This window comes from Lygodium microphyllum, chromosome 1, assembly GCF_053477565.2.
Source record: "Lygodium microphyllum isolate KBCC chromosome 1, Lygodium_microphyllum_v1.1.10, whole genome shotgun sequence".
Taxonomy (NCBI): Eukaryota; Viridiplantae; Streptophyta; class Polypodiopsida; order Schizaeales; family Lygodiaceae; genus Lygodium; species Lygodium microphyllum.
The window spans coordinates 108,551,973-108,566,837 of NC_141135.1; the positions used below are offsets into that span (position 1 = coordinate 108,551,973).

The 14,865-nt window shown below is 43.8% G+C and overlaps 1 protein-coding gene across 2 annotated transcripts in view; it reads left to right on the forward strand.

Annotated features, from left to right (window-relative positions):
- LOC148041521 (uncharacterized) overlaps positions 1–14,865 on the forward strand; it is a 19,781-nt gene continuing 4,916 nt past the window's right edge. Inside the window, exons 1-8 of one of the 2 annotated variants that reach the window (XM_087680444.1) lie at positions 1–356; positions 485–879; positions 1,307–1,502; positions 1,585–1,657; positions 1,755–1,820; positions 1,945–2,155; positions 2,461–2,542; positions 2,676–2,748. In XM_087680444.1, coding sequence (XP_087536570.1) covers positions 693–879; positions 1,307–1,502; positions 1,585–1,657; positions 1,755–1,820; positions 1,945–2,155; positions 2,461–2,542; positions 2,676–2,748 — 888 coding nt within the window. In that variant the 5' untranslated portion in view covers positions 1–356; positions 485–692. Of the gene's footprint in view, positions 880–1,306; positions 1,503–1,584; positions 1,658–1,754; positions 1,821–1,944; positions 2,156–2,460; positions 2,543–2,675; positions 2,749–14,865 lie in introns of both variants that reach the window. The other variant, XM_087680442.1, reaches the window with a different exon arrangement.

The window sequence follows — 14,865 nt, forward strand, 5'->3', positions numbered from 1 at the left end:
TCGCAAAATGGCTGCGATAGGAAGAAAAGAGAGGTTGCAAATTTTCCACAAATTCCGCCCCGAGAAAAAAAAAGGGCTGTATTTTCTATCTCCCCTCTCTCTCTCTTTGGCTCCTGAGGTGGCGACAGAGAGCGTCTCGAGGAACAGAGTCGTCTATCAACCCAAGTGGGCTATCAGGAATTGACTTCAGAGACCGAGTCTTGAGGAAAAACAGAGCAGGTTGGTTACTGGAGTGGGCTATCAGAATTTCGCTTCAGAAGTGAGACAAAGTATTGTGACAAGCTAGACAGACTATCGCAACCTGGAGTGGGCGAAAGAGGAATTGCTTATCTGAAGCCGCATTTACCATCTTCCTAGTATGTGCCTCTGCATCACAGGCCCTATAGCAATCCTACTGACCTCACTACTGGAGTGCCAAAACTGAGAGCTTTCTGAACAAATCCAGTTAATATGCTAATCAGCTTCTGAATTCCCTTGGAAACAGTACCTCATCTGATTGCAGCTGCTGGGTGTTCTTGGAACAGCATCCCATCTCATTACAGCCTCTGGGTCATTTACTTCTCTGGTCTCCTCTGCTGGGTTATCGACACTCTCTCGAACATGCAGTTATGGTGCACATTTGAACTGCAAATATCAGCTGTTGATGCTGCCGCCAAACCTTGACCTCTGCAGCTTTTCTGATCACCTTACCAATGGCTGCATCAAATGCGGCTGGGCACTATAGCCAGTCTTACTTATTATCTACAGATCGTGGGTCAGGAAGTGCTTTAAGAATCTCTCCTCTAGAACCATTGCAACAGAAGAATGCTTCTGACAGACGAAAACTGCATCTTAGAAGGCGTATGCGATTTTATGGCATTACAGTTCAAAGTAGAGCCGGTACAGGCTAACCTCTATCTTCTTGATTTTGTCCTCATCTCCTTTGCAAGTTTTTAGCTGCTAAAGATGTATAATCAAACATTGGACAAAAATCGTGCGAGAATTTTCTGACTTACATAGCTTCTTCATAAACCTTGAAAATTGGGTGGGTAATAAACACGAGCAAACAGTGTTAATTGGGACTGAAATGTCCAGTTTATTAATTCCTTACTAGTATTAAAATTTTGACACCTGTTAATTCAGATTACAGATTGATGGTAAGGTTGGATAATAATTGAATGCACTTATGACCGGCTTCCCATGTTTTTACGTATCAGTTATAACTAACAAGCTAGTAGTCATTTCTCAACCACACTTCTGATTGTGCAAGCTTGCTGCTGGTCTCAGCCGGTCAACTTTCATGACATTCTATGTCTGATCTGGACAGGCTTCCTTCGAGGAACTGTCAAGTTAAAGGATGATGAAGAGATTACTGATGTGACTGAATCTGAACCAAGTAGTGGAACAAAGAAGATTTCGAATTTACCTGGAATACTCGCGACTAATAACCAATCACTTGCGAGGGACAACAAATTAGTCTTTGTGGCAGGGGCCACAGGCAAAGTTGGATCCAGAACAGTAAGGTTTGTGAAACTTTGAGCAGCATAGGGGTCTTCATTGGAGTTTCTTACAATTAGCAATGATGGGCTCTGTACTTGGTGTTAGGGAGCTTGTGAAATTGGGTTTTCGCGTCCGTGCAAGCACAAGAAATAAGGAGAAGGCTGGGGTTTTCTTTGAGGTGTGCTTGCAATTATAAGTTGTATATTTGTGGCAGATTACATAGCTCTTCTTCTTAGGATGCCTAACACTGTTTGGTTGTTCTCCTACACGTGCAGAATATATTACAGGATGTGTCATTTGAAGAAGAATCAAAACCTTCAGGACCATTTTCAATCTTTTCAGTAAGTACAATGGGTCCTTTAACTATGCCCATGCCCAATGGCCACATTGGCTAGTCAGGGTAACCTTGTGACTTTGAGTCTTTAAAGATGAAATTTCAATCCAAACTTTCCCTATTTGTTGCAGCCAGCAAATCTCTTTGGATTTTTGAAGCCCAAGGCAGGTAAACAGGTGGATATAATAGAATGTGATTTGGAAAGCAGAGAAAGCATAGAGGCTGCTTTGGGCAATGCTGGAGTAGTGGTTTGCTGCATTGGTGCAAGTGAGAAGGAGGTTCTTGATGTCACCGGTCCATTTCGCATCGATTATAAGGCTACCAAAAATCTAATAGATGCAGGTATGTTTGAAAATCAAGGAACTAAGAAGGTGGTGCTTGAACCAAGTGAATGAGCAATGCAGCTAGAATTTTGTAGCCTTCACTGAAGATCTCTTCCACAATAGGAATGTACGAGGATCAGATTGTGCATGAAAATACCGCATCCATTTTTGGGGATTTTTAAGTAGGAATGCATGATCTCTGTACATGGTTTTGCATAACTACCATTCACATCGATGTTTGCTGGTTGTGAATTGCAAGGCGCATGCCAGAACTGTAGCAATTGACTGTATTCGGTATCATGACTAAATAGTTTATGGTTGCAGCATCTGAGGCTCAAGTTAATCATTTCGTGCTGTTGACTTCATTGGGAACCCAAAAGTTTGGTTTTCCTGCAGCAGTGCTTAAGTAAGTGATAATGCTTTTGTTAGAGTTCATTATCTTATATTCAGCCTGTGACAAAATAAGCTATGCTTTTAATGTCCTACATGCAAATTGTCACCAGTACATAACATGCAAATTCTTTTGAAATTTGGTACAGCCTTTTCTGGGGTGTCCTCGTGTGGAAGGCCAAAGCTGAGAAAGCACTCATTGAAAGTGGCATCCCTTATACAGTAAGATCTACAGTGCGCGCCCCCCCCCCCCCCCCCTTTCGCTCCCCCGGGTTTGAAGACTACGAATGTCAGAATGGTGATAACAAATGGCCCCTCTAGTGTACCAGCTAAAGCCAAATAGACATGTAGAAACCACTTAAAATTGAATACGCTAACAGTAGAAAGAGATATCATGAAGGAGTCTGAACAGGAGTAGAATGGATGATCTCTATCCACAAAGTTGTTACTTTTCAAGGAACAAGAACAACTGAAACCATGGAACTCTCTTGCCACAGCAACAATCTCTAGCATATATTAGAGGACTAGATGGACACCTTCACTTCAATGCCCACGTTAGACTAATAGGTTTTATGATGTCACCATTCAACTTAATCCTTGCTACCCCACTGTTACTATAGTGCATCTATTACGTGAATGTTCCTAGACCATGGGTATAGCTAGCCAAAGTTCTAGAAATTTAAAATAGCCTCAAACATTTACTTTTTAATGGGTAAAATGTGTGTTTTTAAGATTTTGGCTAGTTTTGTAACAATTTAATATATCGAGCTCACTTTATATTTTATTTCAAGCACGTTGGGCTATTTAGATACACACTTCATTCATGGTTGAGGAAGTTAGATAAGAATAGAGTTAGTTGGCAAGTTTGTACCACTAGCACAAGTGATCGTGGCTAATCAAGGTTGTGTTAGAATCATGTAGAGCAATGGAAGCAAAGAGGTAGAGTTGATAGAACTGCTGTAAACACAAAGAATAGAAAACAATAGCAAGAACACATAAACTATTATGTGTATAGTGACAATTAGATAGGACCACGGATACACAAGAAGTGAGTGATCAAGCCACCACCAAGGTGCCTCAGCAAGACACTCATACCAATGTCAATTTGCACCGATCATTGATTAAGGATCATAGAGAGTAGACATAATTGAATCTCGATGCTTGCCATGAACTAGCTTTGTGGAAAACGCTAGTATGACCATGGATTTTTTGCAAACCGCCAAAGTGTCCCCCCATGGTTTCTTATGGTCCTTTTGGTGATGCCCCTTCGTACCACAATGGTAGGGCCAACTTTTCTTCTTCTTCTTGTCACCCCTCTCTAAAGTAGAGAATCATTTGAAGATTTGCCACAAGATCGAGATTGTAATCTCCCTTGAAAATGCAAAGTAGCATCAAGCTTGTGGAGCATCGATGTCATATGATCAAAAGTGATAGATGTTGTTGAAATTTGAGCTCATAAGGCACCGGCAATACCATCGAACTTTGAAGGTAGCTTGTAGAGTATAGTCCCAACAAGATGGGCTTTGAGAAAAGCGAATTGCATGTTGCAAAACTAATTGTGGATCTGTCACCCAAAGAAGAAATGATTGAATCGTATTGGTCACCTTAAACTAAACGGTTTATAACTAGCCATAGAGGATCATATCTTGCATGGTCAACAAAACCTGGGATTCTCCCATACCTCTATATATGTTATGTGGGAGGTAATCATCGGGATCACTTCCTTCAAGATGCACTGAAGAAGAGCTTTGTATACTTTGGCATTAGTTGTCACGAGGACGTGAAAATTTGATGCTTTGCTTATTTTTAATTGACATTTGATTAAAGGATTAATCAAATGTGCAATTAATAGATGCACATGTGGGGTGCAAGCTACTTTTTCACAATTGAAGGCCGAAGGACCCTGTGAAAAAGATGGGTGTCAAAGGCAAAAGTTGTAACAAGTTACACTTGTTAGATTCTAGGTGAATTTTGGTGTCAGTTTGCCCCTAAGACCATTAATTGGCCATTAAGTGTCAGTGGTGACACTAGGGACTAGGCATTAATTAATGGATTAATGCTTGTCCAAAGGTCAATCAATGCATGGGACCACTTTGGATTGCAAATGGCCTAGCCAATTGATTTTTGGATAGGCAAGGTCAATTTTCTGGGCATGAATTAAGGGCTGAATTAATTTTCAGAATTAATTAATTCTAAAAATTAATTAAATGGCTGGAAATTGTTGAAAATGGATTAAGAAAGCTGCCACTTGGCAAAACTTTCCCATGCAAGTGGGGGAAAGGCTAAATAGGGCTGAAGGGAGTTTTCATTTTGGAGCTGTTGGAAAGAGGTGTTGGACTATTGCTGCCAGCTTTTGGGGCCAATTCCTAGCCATTGGAGACCATTTTGGTGATGGAGATTGCATATTCTTGACCTTGGGAAGCTGACAATTGCCGTTGATGCACTTTCTCGTGAAGATCACAGTCTCTGATGCTCCTATTGTTGTTGGTGCATCTGTTTGGGGTTGGTATAGCAGGGCAGCAACTGATTTTGATCAGTTCTTCGCGAAAAATCTCAAAATTTTCTCTCTCTACAGCATTCTCTCATCTCCTTCAGCCTATGCTCAGCCATTCTCAGCAATTCTCAGCCATTCGGAGGAGATCTCAGCCATTTTTGGTGGGCTGATCTGTAATTTCTGCAGTAAACCCTAATTCACAGCAGAAATTAGGGTTTAGCAATCACCTTGGGATCCGTGCCAAAGATTGAAGACTCAAGGGACTGAAATCAACAGCTGATAATTGAAGATTATCAAGGGATTTCAAGAGCCAGCTCATCCCGAATTGATTTGGGGCAGCAGGAGAAGAAGTCCTGGGTGAAACAAGGGACAAATGACCCAAAAGGCTTGCTGGACATTTATAACAGCAAGAGCAATTGGTTAGTAGGAGGAGATTGAAGAATCTCAAGTTGTACTCCTTCCAATTGAATGAAAGCTAAAGAAATACCGCAAGGGGCGTCAATTTTGGGGCCAACATGGTGTTTACTGTCCAAGAATGTTATGGTAAAGTGTATATTTCATTTTATGTGCATTTATTTATTGCTGTAATTAACTCTTAAATCAGGTTATCACCACCCATTCCAAGAAGGAAGGCTGGTTTCATTAGTATTGTCACAATTAAGGATTACTTCCTCCATGGTTGTCTTCATCCCAATGTGATGAAAGAGGAGATGGCTTTCAAGAACGTAGGGCAAAACCTAAAAGAATCTATTAGAGTTGTTTCTTGTCAGGAGGATGTGTATTTTTGAAACCTCACTTAACATGTGGATTAATTTTTAAACACATGATTAAGTAAATGTTGCACATGTGAGATGCAACTGGGGTTAGAGTAAATTTACGAGCCCGGAACCTGTTGCACATGTGAGATGCAACTGGGGTTAGAGTAAATTTACGAGCCCGGAACCTGAGAAAATCATAGGATATCAAAGGAAAAAGTTGCTATAAGTTATGCCGCACAAGTACTTGGTGATATCTGGTGCCAACTGTTGGCCTAGGTCATTCATTTGGCCGTAAGTGTCAGTTGGTGACACTAGAGAAGTGGCGTTTAATGGTACCTAATGCCAATCTAATGATCAAAGATGGCACAGAGACACTCGAGAATGGAAGTTGTCTAGCCAATTTAATTATTGGCCAGTCATATGATTTTTCTCGGCACCGAAATAATTATTAGATTAATTTTCAGTAATTAAAGACTGAAAATTAATATTTAATTATGGACAAGGCTGGAAAAACCATTTGGGAAGGCTACCACTTGTCAAAAATGCCCATGCAAGATTGAAAAACGTCTTTAGAGGCTAGAGAGAGACATTTTAGTATATTCAGCCTGCAAGAGAGAGGGAGGAGATGCTACTGGTCTCATTTGCAGCCATTGGAGAACCTTTTGAGGCAGCCAAGGATTGGAGAAGATCAATCAACAACAAGTGACAGCATCTACAAGCTGTTGAGACAAGGCAGCAATAATAAATGACTGATTTTCTTCAGTTCTTTACATCTACAAGCTATTGAATAGGAGCCTCAAATTGGCCTAAAAATATTGGTTCTAAAAAATAGGAATGACATTCTAAAATTAGTAAGTTTATGATGGTGCTTATTAAATTTAGTTGTTTTTATTCTTGAGAGTTCTAAATCCAAAAAGAAAAGCCATGAAGAAAAAGAAAGTTTCAGGACACTTGTTATACTAGCTTCCAAGTGTCCCACAACTTGTCACACCTCATTACATATTGTTGGATATTTGTATTATGCTATTCTACTTTCCCTCTTTGCATATTGTCTCAACTTTTGGGGGGGGGTTGTATTTACCCATCTTCAACTTTCAACTTGTCTCTATTTCTTTTATGTATCCATGGCTGTAAATTTCAAAATAATTCCCATATTCAGCTTTGAGTATAGGTTACTTCTATATTCTTTAATTGTGTGAGAAGCCTGTGATTTGAGCTTCAAGAAGAAATCCTAAACATATCCTTGAAAGTCATCCACAATCAACATCAAATAGATGGCCTTGCCCAATGAAGAAGTGTGCATGGGGCTGCGCAAATCTGTATGGACAAGCTCTTATTAGAAGTGGGTGCAATGATGAAAGTATAGAAGACTATTGTAATAGATAACACAATACAAGAGAAAATAGCAAAGAGAGAACATAAAAACATTGCGAAGGGAGAACTTAGAGATATGCAGCATGCTCAAGAAATGGAATCCATATACCAAGTCATAAGACAATTGGATACAACAATGAGTCATCGATTGATGTGGGGGCATTGGCACTAGCACTGGCTCCCTCTCTTCAACAGGCCTGCTCTGGAAGAGTGCAAGTGATGAATGACTGTAGAGGAGAGAGCCATGCAATAAATCAACCAAAACTAGCGAAAAATCGACAAACATAAATACTAATAAAATATGTAGGTTGGCTAGCTAGAATGCCGAACCAGCCATAAATCAAGCCCCAATAAATCAAGTGCCTATAGAAGGAAATGCACAATATTATCCCCAGCCCACAATAAATGCATTGACTTATGGGTTGACAAATATGCTAACGTCCTCTCTTAGATCATGGGTGAACTGATACAAATGCCTTTGACTTCTTCTTCTTGTCACCCCTCTCGAACATCGCAAATGCCTCATCATGGCCACCGTTGCGAGATGGAAACCTCCCCTTTAATCTCAATGATACCTCATGCACAAGTAAAATCGAGGACATATGTGTACAACCAATTGGCATTAATGATGTCTAGGTCCACAAAGCATTGGCTACTCCATTGAACCCTGAAGGGAGCTTATGGAGCATAGTCCCAACAAGATGAGCCTCTGGAAGTGCGGACTACATGTGTTGAAGTTGATCATGTACCTATGAAGGGAGCTTATGGAGCACAGTCCCAACAAGATGAGCCTCTAGAAGTGTAGACTACATGTGCTGAAGTTGATCATGCGCAGTCTCAACAAGATGAACCTCTAAAAGTGGAGTGCCGAAGTTGATCATGTACCTGTGGAGGAAGCTTATGGAGCACGATCCCAACAAGATGAGCCCCTAGAAGTGCAGATTACATGTAACGAAGTTGATCATGTACCAATTTATGGCTACTCCATTGAACTTTGGAGGAGCTTATGGAGCATAGTCCCAACAAGATGAACCTCTGAAAGCATGGACTACATGTGCCGAAGTTGATCATGTACCTGTGTAACATGAAGTAAGAAAGACTCAATAGTATCTTTGGGCTTGAACTTCATCTACTAAAGCTAGCCATAGAGGGTCTCTGCATGCATAGTCAATGGAGCCTTGTACAACATCTGAAGCTTCTCCCATACTGCCAAAGCTATTATGTGAAAAGTGATTGCCGATAGAACCTCTTTAGAAATACATTGGAGAATAGTAGAATATGCATGAGCATCATCGTAATCCCATGTAAGCATAGTATCCTCATGGTTGATAGGGTGCCAATCAAGTGGAAGAGAAGTAGGAGGTTGGGGTTGCTTAATAGCTCTGAAACAACGCACCATAATCGCTTCCAGACAAACCATACTTGCATGACAACACTCCATGTGAGATAGTCAGGCCATGACGTTTATCCTCAGTAGAGCAATAGGGAGATGCCATTTGGAGAAGATAGAAGGAGAAGATAAAGCAAAGAAGAGAAGAGAGAGAGAGTACAACCAAATAACACCATAGACTGCATTTAGCATAGGTTCACATGCAGTGTAGAGACAGCTGGTCACAAAATTACTGTTGAATACAAGAAAATATTGATCAAACACAGCCAACAAAGCTTGATAAGTCAGTTGCCCAGCTAGCAAGAGGTAGAAAAACTGAAAATGCAGATGCTGTACAGCAGAACACAAATAGTAGAAGCATTAAATGCAGCAGGCGATGAATAAAATAATGCAGAAAATACAAACACAGACAGCTGAGAAAAAAACACAGACAAAGAAAGACAACACAATTGCTTTGCTCCAAAATGAAATTGCCTGGATAGCAGCTAGCAGTAGAAGGTTGATCAGCACCGAGTGTGAGGGTAGACTAGCCACATCTGAAAACAACACCAAGATCCCGAACACAAACATCTGATACCATGTCAGGAGTGGATGCAATGATGGAAGCGTAGAGGACTTTTGTAATAGACTACACAACACGAGAAAAGAGAAAAGAGAGAACAAAAGAACATTGCAAAGGGAGAACTCAAAGATATGCTTGGGAAATGGAATCCTTATACCAAGACATGAGATGATCAAACACAATAGTGAGGTATCAGCTGATTTGGACATTGGCATTCGCTCCCTCTCTCCAAACAGACCTAATTTGGAAGACTGCAAGTGATGAATGACTATGAGGGAGAGAGCCAAGAAACAAATAGACCAAAACCAACAAAAAGTTGGCCAGCATAAGTTATAGTAAAATATGCAAGTTAGGTAGCTAAAGTGCCTTGTCAGCCATAAATCAAGTCCCAATAAATCAAGCGCCCATAGAAAGAAATGCATAATAATATGCCCATCCCACAATACGTGCACAGACTCACTTATGAGGTAACTAATCTATTAACAACTCCAAGGATATGGAAGCCCAACATGCAAGCCTCCTTGTGCCCAATGTTGCTTTGCCCTAAGACAACTAAGGCAAAGTGATGGAAGCCAAGAAGGAAACTATGGTGAACCCACTATCATACCTTGATGGCTAGCTTGCCAAAGGGGGTTGAAATTGAGATGAACATAATAAGGATCCCACAACAGCCCCAACTCTAAACTTCTGAAGAAGAACAAGTTGTCAAGTTAATAAGCTTGTATAGTCCAAATTCCTATTGACAAATTTAAAGAGTATTTCTTGATAAAGTATCCTCCACCCAATAAACAACTTTAGCTACTGCATGTGGGAATCATGACAATCTGAAAGAAAAGGAAAGGTATCCACACCTCAAATAGCAAGTATCAATTGTCACCAATGGTGGTGGTGTTAGCGATGTCAGATCTTGGCCGTACAGTACGGCGACTGATCGGACTGACCCGTCGGACTGCCACGTGGCAGTCTGACTGTACTGCACCAGTCGGCTGCAGCCAACCTGTCTTTTCTGGCGCATATTTCCTGGCTATTTATAGCCGATGTCCAGCATTGCTTCTCTCACTTTTGATCGCAGGTTTCAGGCTAGAGATTGTGCAGACTGCAGCGGACTTCGAGGTGAACAGCAGGTTATCGTCGAGGTGGAGACACGCAGTCCCGCGCACTGCGCGCGTGTACATATCTGCATATCTTTGTATACAACACACTTTATACAGCAAATCTTCATCTTCCACTGTCTCTTTCTCTCTCTTCTCTCTGCGTTCTCTCTCTCTCTCTCTCTGTGTCTTGGTCCCACGCTTCCGCATCGCTGCACTCTGACATGGTATCAGAGCAGTGTAGAAGGGCTGACTGAGTGAAGAACCAACCTGAAGAGGAGATTCCATCGCGACACAAGGCTGCGTTTCCAGCGTTCGAGGGCGAGCGAGAGGCCTGCGCATCGGAACAAGGCTGAAGCGAGCATGGGCACGCGGGAAAGGAGTCCAATTGGTGGATTTGCTGCTGTTTACTGCTGTTTGAAGAGGAGGAAGTCTCAGTTTTCAGCTTTCAAGTGCAGGTTTTGCTTTTTCATCGCCTCCAGCAGGTGAAGAAGGTTCAGGACGCGGAAGAAAGAGCCCTAGCAGGCTGCATTTTCACAGTCAGAGGGGGCTGCTTTTGCGTTTGTGAAGGCATTACAGGTGAAGATGTCTACAGAGATTGTCTTGGAATTCCAGACGATCATGGACCGGAAGGTGCCTGTCTTACCGGCTCTTCCCGCAGATCAAAAGCTCGATGGCGACAATTACCGCATCTGGCGCATGATGATGTTGGCCATCCTTGAGTCCTACGATTTGGCGGAGCTTGTACAGGAGGAGATCGACTAGCCCTCGGTGAGAGATGAGTCCAAACTCTCTTCCGATGCTCGTGCGGAGTTGGCCAAGGCACAATCTCACTGGGACAAACTGAATATCCGGATTCGCTCTTTTCTTTTTCTGTCTTGTACTACAGCCGTGATAGCCCACATCAAGCACTTGACGGTGGCTCGGGAGATATGGCTGGAGCTTAATCAGGTATATAACCGGATGATCCTTATGAAGCGAGTTTCTTTGGAGGTGCAGATGCAAACTTTGTCCGTGAACAAGTCTTCTTCGTTGTGGAAGCATATCAACAAGCTTAGACAGCTTCAGATGCAGGTTCAGAATGCGGGGAAGCCGATTTCCTCCGAAGACATGGCTCGAGAGTGGATTGTTGACAGTGGTGCCTCCCAACACATGACTCCTTCATCAGTTGGTGTTGCCCAGTTGCGACCTTCGCGTAGGTAGATTCTCATTGGAGATAGCTCTTCAGTGTCTATTGCAGGACGGGGTAAGATGCAGCTTATTCCAGATGGACGTGGTGGTATCCATACCTCAGAGGTGTTGCATATGTCAGGTTTGGGGTATCATCTACTTTCGGTTCATAAGATTTGTTCACTTGGACTTTTGGTGGAGTTTGACAGTGATTCGGTGCGAGTCCTTGATCGTGGGTCCAGGAAGGTTCTCTCATCAGGATATGAGGAGAACGGCATCTACAAATTGACGTCTTCTACCACCCTCCCTACTCTTCTTCTTACCTCTTAGACACAGTTAGAGCTATGGCATGCTCGGTTTGGTCACCTCAACTATGATTATCTTCGGAGGGTGTCACGTGGACAGCTTGTTCGAGGGTTGCCGGACATAGTGGTGAGCCAGCACGAATGCATCTCCTGCATTTGTGGGAAACAGCATAGGGATGCGATTCCCCACAAAGCTTCGCGGCGGTCTACTTCACCGATGGAGCTTGTATCTACGGATCTTTGTGGCCCTATGAGGAACGAGTCCTTGAGAGGAAGCTCGTACTTCATGTTGATCGAAGATGACTACAGCAGGATGACATGGGCCTATTTCTTGGCATTGAAGTCGGAGGCTTTTTCCCACTTCAAGGATTGGCTTCTCTTTGAGGAGAATTGATCGGGCCGGCGATTGAAGACCTTGCGATCTGACAAGGGTGGTGAATTTGTTTCTAATGAGTTTGCTCGTTTTTGTGCAGATAAAGGTATTCACCAAGAGTTTGCTAACACCAACACTCCTCAAGAAAATGGCATTCTTGAACGGAAGAACCGCAGTGTGATCGAGATGGCGCCCACCACCTCATTTTCTGTGGGCCAAGGCTGTGGCCACTACAGTCCACATCCTTAACCGATCCCCCACTTCGGCCGTTGATGGGATGACACCTTTTGAGGCTTACTTTGGGACTAAGCCCGATGTTTCTTATTTTAGGGTTTTTGGGTGTGATGCCTATGTTCACATTCCCAAGACTCATCATAATAAATTTGAAGGAGCTTCCCGAAGACAAGTCTTCGTTGGCTATAACTCTCAGTCCCAAGGCTATCGTTTGTATGATCCCGTCAAGCGGGATGTGTACACCAGTCGAGATGTGCGGTTCATGGAGGTTCCGGCCATAGCAGCGGGTGAGGAGCATCCCGTTCTTGGAGATCCAGGGGAGAGTTGGGCTCCCGAGATAGTTCCTTTGGAGCCAGCACCTTTTGATTCCGATTCTGTTTCCGATACAGAGTCTACTGTTCCACCGGTCACCCCCGAGGAGTTACCACCGGTGGATATCCCAGAGTCTTCAACTGATGGAGAGAGACGAGGAGAGGTCCGCCGGCCTCCTCCTCGCTGGGCCTGTGACACACTCCGTGATTCAGGGATCGAGGGGGTCCCTGAGGAGTGGGGACCGCAGGATGGTCCGTGGCGGTCACGGAGGCACCAGGCACATTCTACGGAGCTTGTTTGCTCTAACTATTGTTTGATGACCCGTGTTATGCAGGATCGAGAGCCCACCTCCGTGAAGGAGGCTTTACAGTCTGCACTATGGAAGAAAGCTATGGAAGCCGAGTTGGAGGCTATTGAGAGGAATGGCACTTGGTATCTCGTGCCTCGCCCCTCGAATAAGAAGGTGATTGGCATCAAATGGGTCTTCAAGACCAAGTACCTTAGCGATGGTTCTTTGGACAAGCACAAGGCTCGCCTTGTTACTAAAGGTTTTGCACAGCGCCCAGGGATTGATTGTCATGACACTTTTGCCCCCACTGCTCGTATGGCGACTATTCAAGCTGTTCTTGCCTTGGCTGGCCATAGGAGATGGCCTGTCTACCAATTGGATGTGAAGTCAGCCTTCCTCAATGATGATTTGAAGGAGGAGATCTATGTCGAGCAACCTCCTGGCTTTTGATCTTTCGATGGAAACGTCTACAGGTTGAAGAAGGCCTTGTATGGCCTCAAGCAGGCTCCGCGTGCATGGAACGAGAAGATTGATTCGTTCCTTCAATCTCAGTTGGGATATCGGCGCTCCAAGGCCGATCCGCAGCTTTATGTACACACTTCCGAGGCTGGTTTTGTGCTTTTTGTGTTATATGTAGATGATTTGACACAGGTGATCATGCACAGAAGGTCAAAGAGACGAAGGCAATTTTACATCAGGCGTTCGAGATGACGAACTTGGGTCTCCTCCACTTCTTCTTGGGTCATGAGATTTATCAGTCTCAGAGGGGGATTTTCATCTCTCAGCAGAGATATGTACAGGAGCTCTTGGTTTCTTTTGCGATGGAGGATTGTCGGACCATTTCTACTCCTATGGATCCGACCTGGAAGGCCACTTCACATTCAGATTCTCCCATGGCGGATGCTTCCCGCTACCATCAGTTGATTGGATCATTGATTTGGCTCCTCAACACTCGTGTTGATCTTTGTTTTGCTGTTGGTCTCTAGGCGAGGTTCATGAGTAAACCTCAGACGGTGCATTGGCAAGCTGCCCAGAGGATACTTCGGTATTTGAGGGGGACATCTGACTTAGGGATTCATTATCCAGCAGGCACAGGTGGTTCAGATCTTGAACTTGCAGGATGGAGCGACTCGGATTGGGCTGGTGATGTGGACCACAGGCGGTCTACTACAGGTTACTGTTTTACCTTGGGTGCAGGTGTTATCTCATGGAGTAGAAAGAAGCAGCCCACAGTAGCCCTTTCGTCTACTGAGGCGGAGTATCAGGCCGCATCTTCCACCATATGTGAGGCTGTGTGGCTTCGGAGATTGTTGGCGGAGCTTGACTGCCCCCAGACTCGTCCTACTTTGCTGCAATGCGACAATGAGAGTTGCATTGCCTTGGCATGGAATCCTGTTTTCCATGCCCGGACGAAGCACATAGAGATCCAGTACCACTTCATCAGAGAGAAGCTTCTGGATGAGACCATCGCTGTGGAGTACTGCAAGACGGAGGACAATCTTGCAGATTTGTTTACGAAGGCGCTTCCCCAAGCTCTACTTCGGAGACATGCCAGATCCCTCAGGCTTCTGCCCCGTCCAGGCTCTGAGAGGGGGTGTTAGCGATGTCAGATCCTGGCCGTACAGTACGGCGACTGGTCGGACTGACCAGTCGGACTGCAGTCCGACTGTACTGCACCAGTTGGCTGCATTTAATGCAGTCGACCTATCTTTTCTGGTGCATATTTCCTAGCTATTTATAGCCGATGTCCAGCACTGCTTCTCTCACTTCTGATCGTAGGTTTCAGGCTGGAGATCGTGTAGACTATAGCGGACTTCGAGGTGAACAGCAGGTTGCATCGTCGAGGTGGAGACACGTAGTCCTTCGCACTGCGCCCGTGTACATATCTGCATATCTTTGTATACAGCACACTTTATACAGCAGATCTTCATCTTCCACTGTCTCTTTCTCTCTCTTCTCTCTGCGTTCTCTCTCTCTCAGTCTTGGT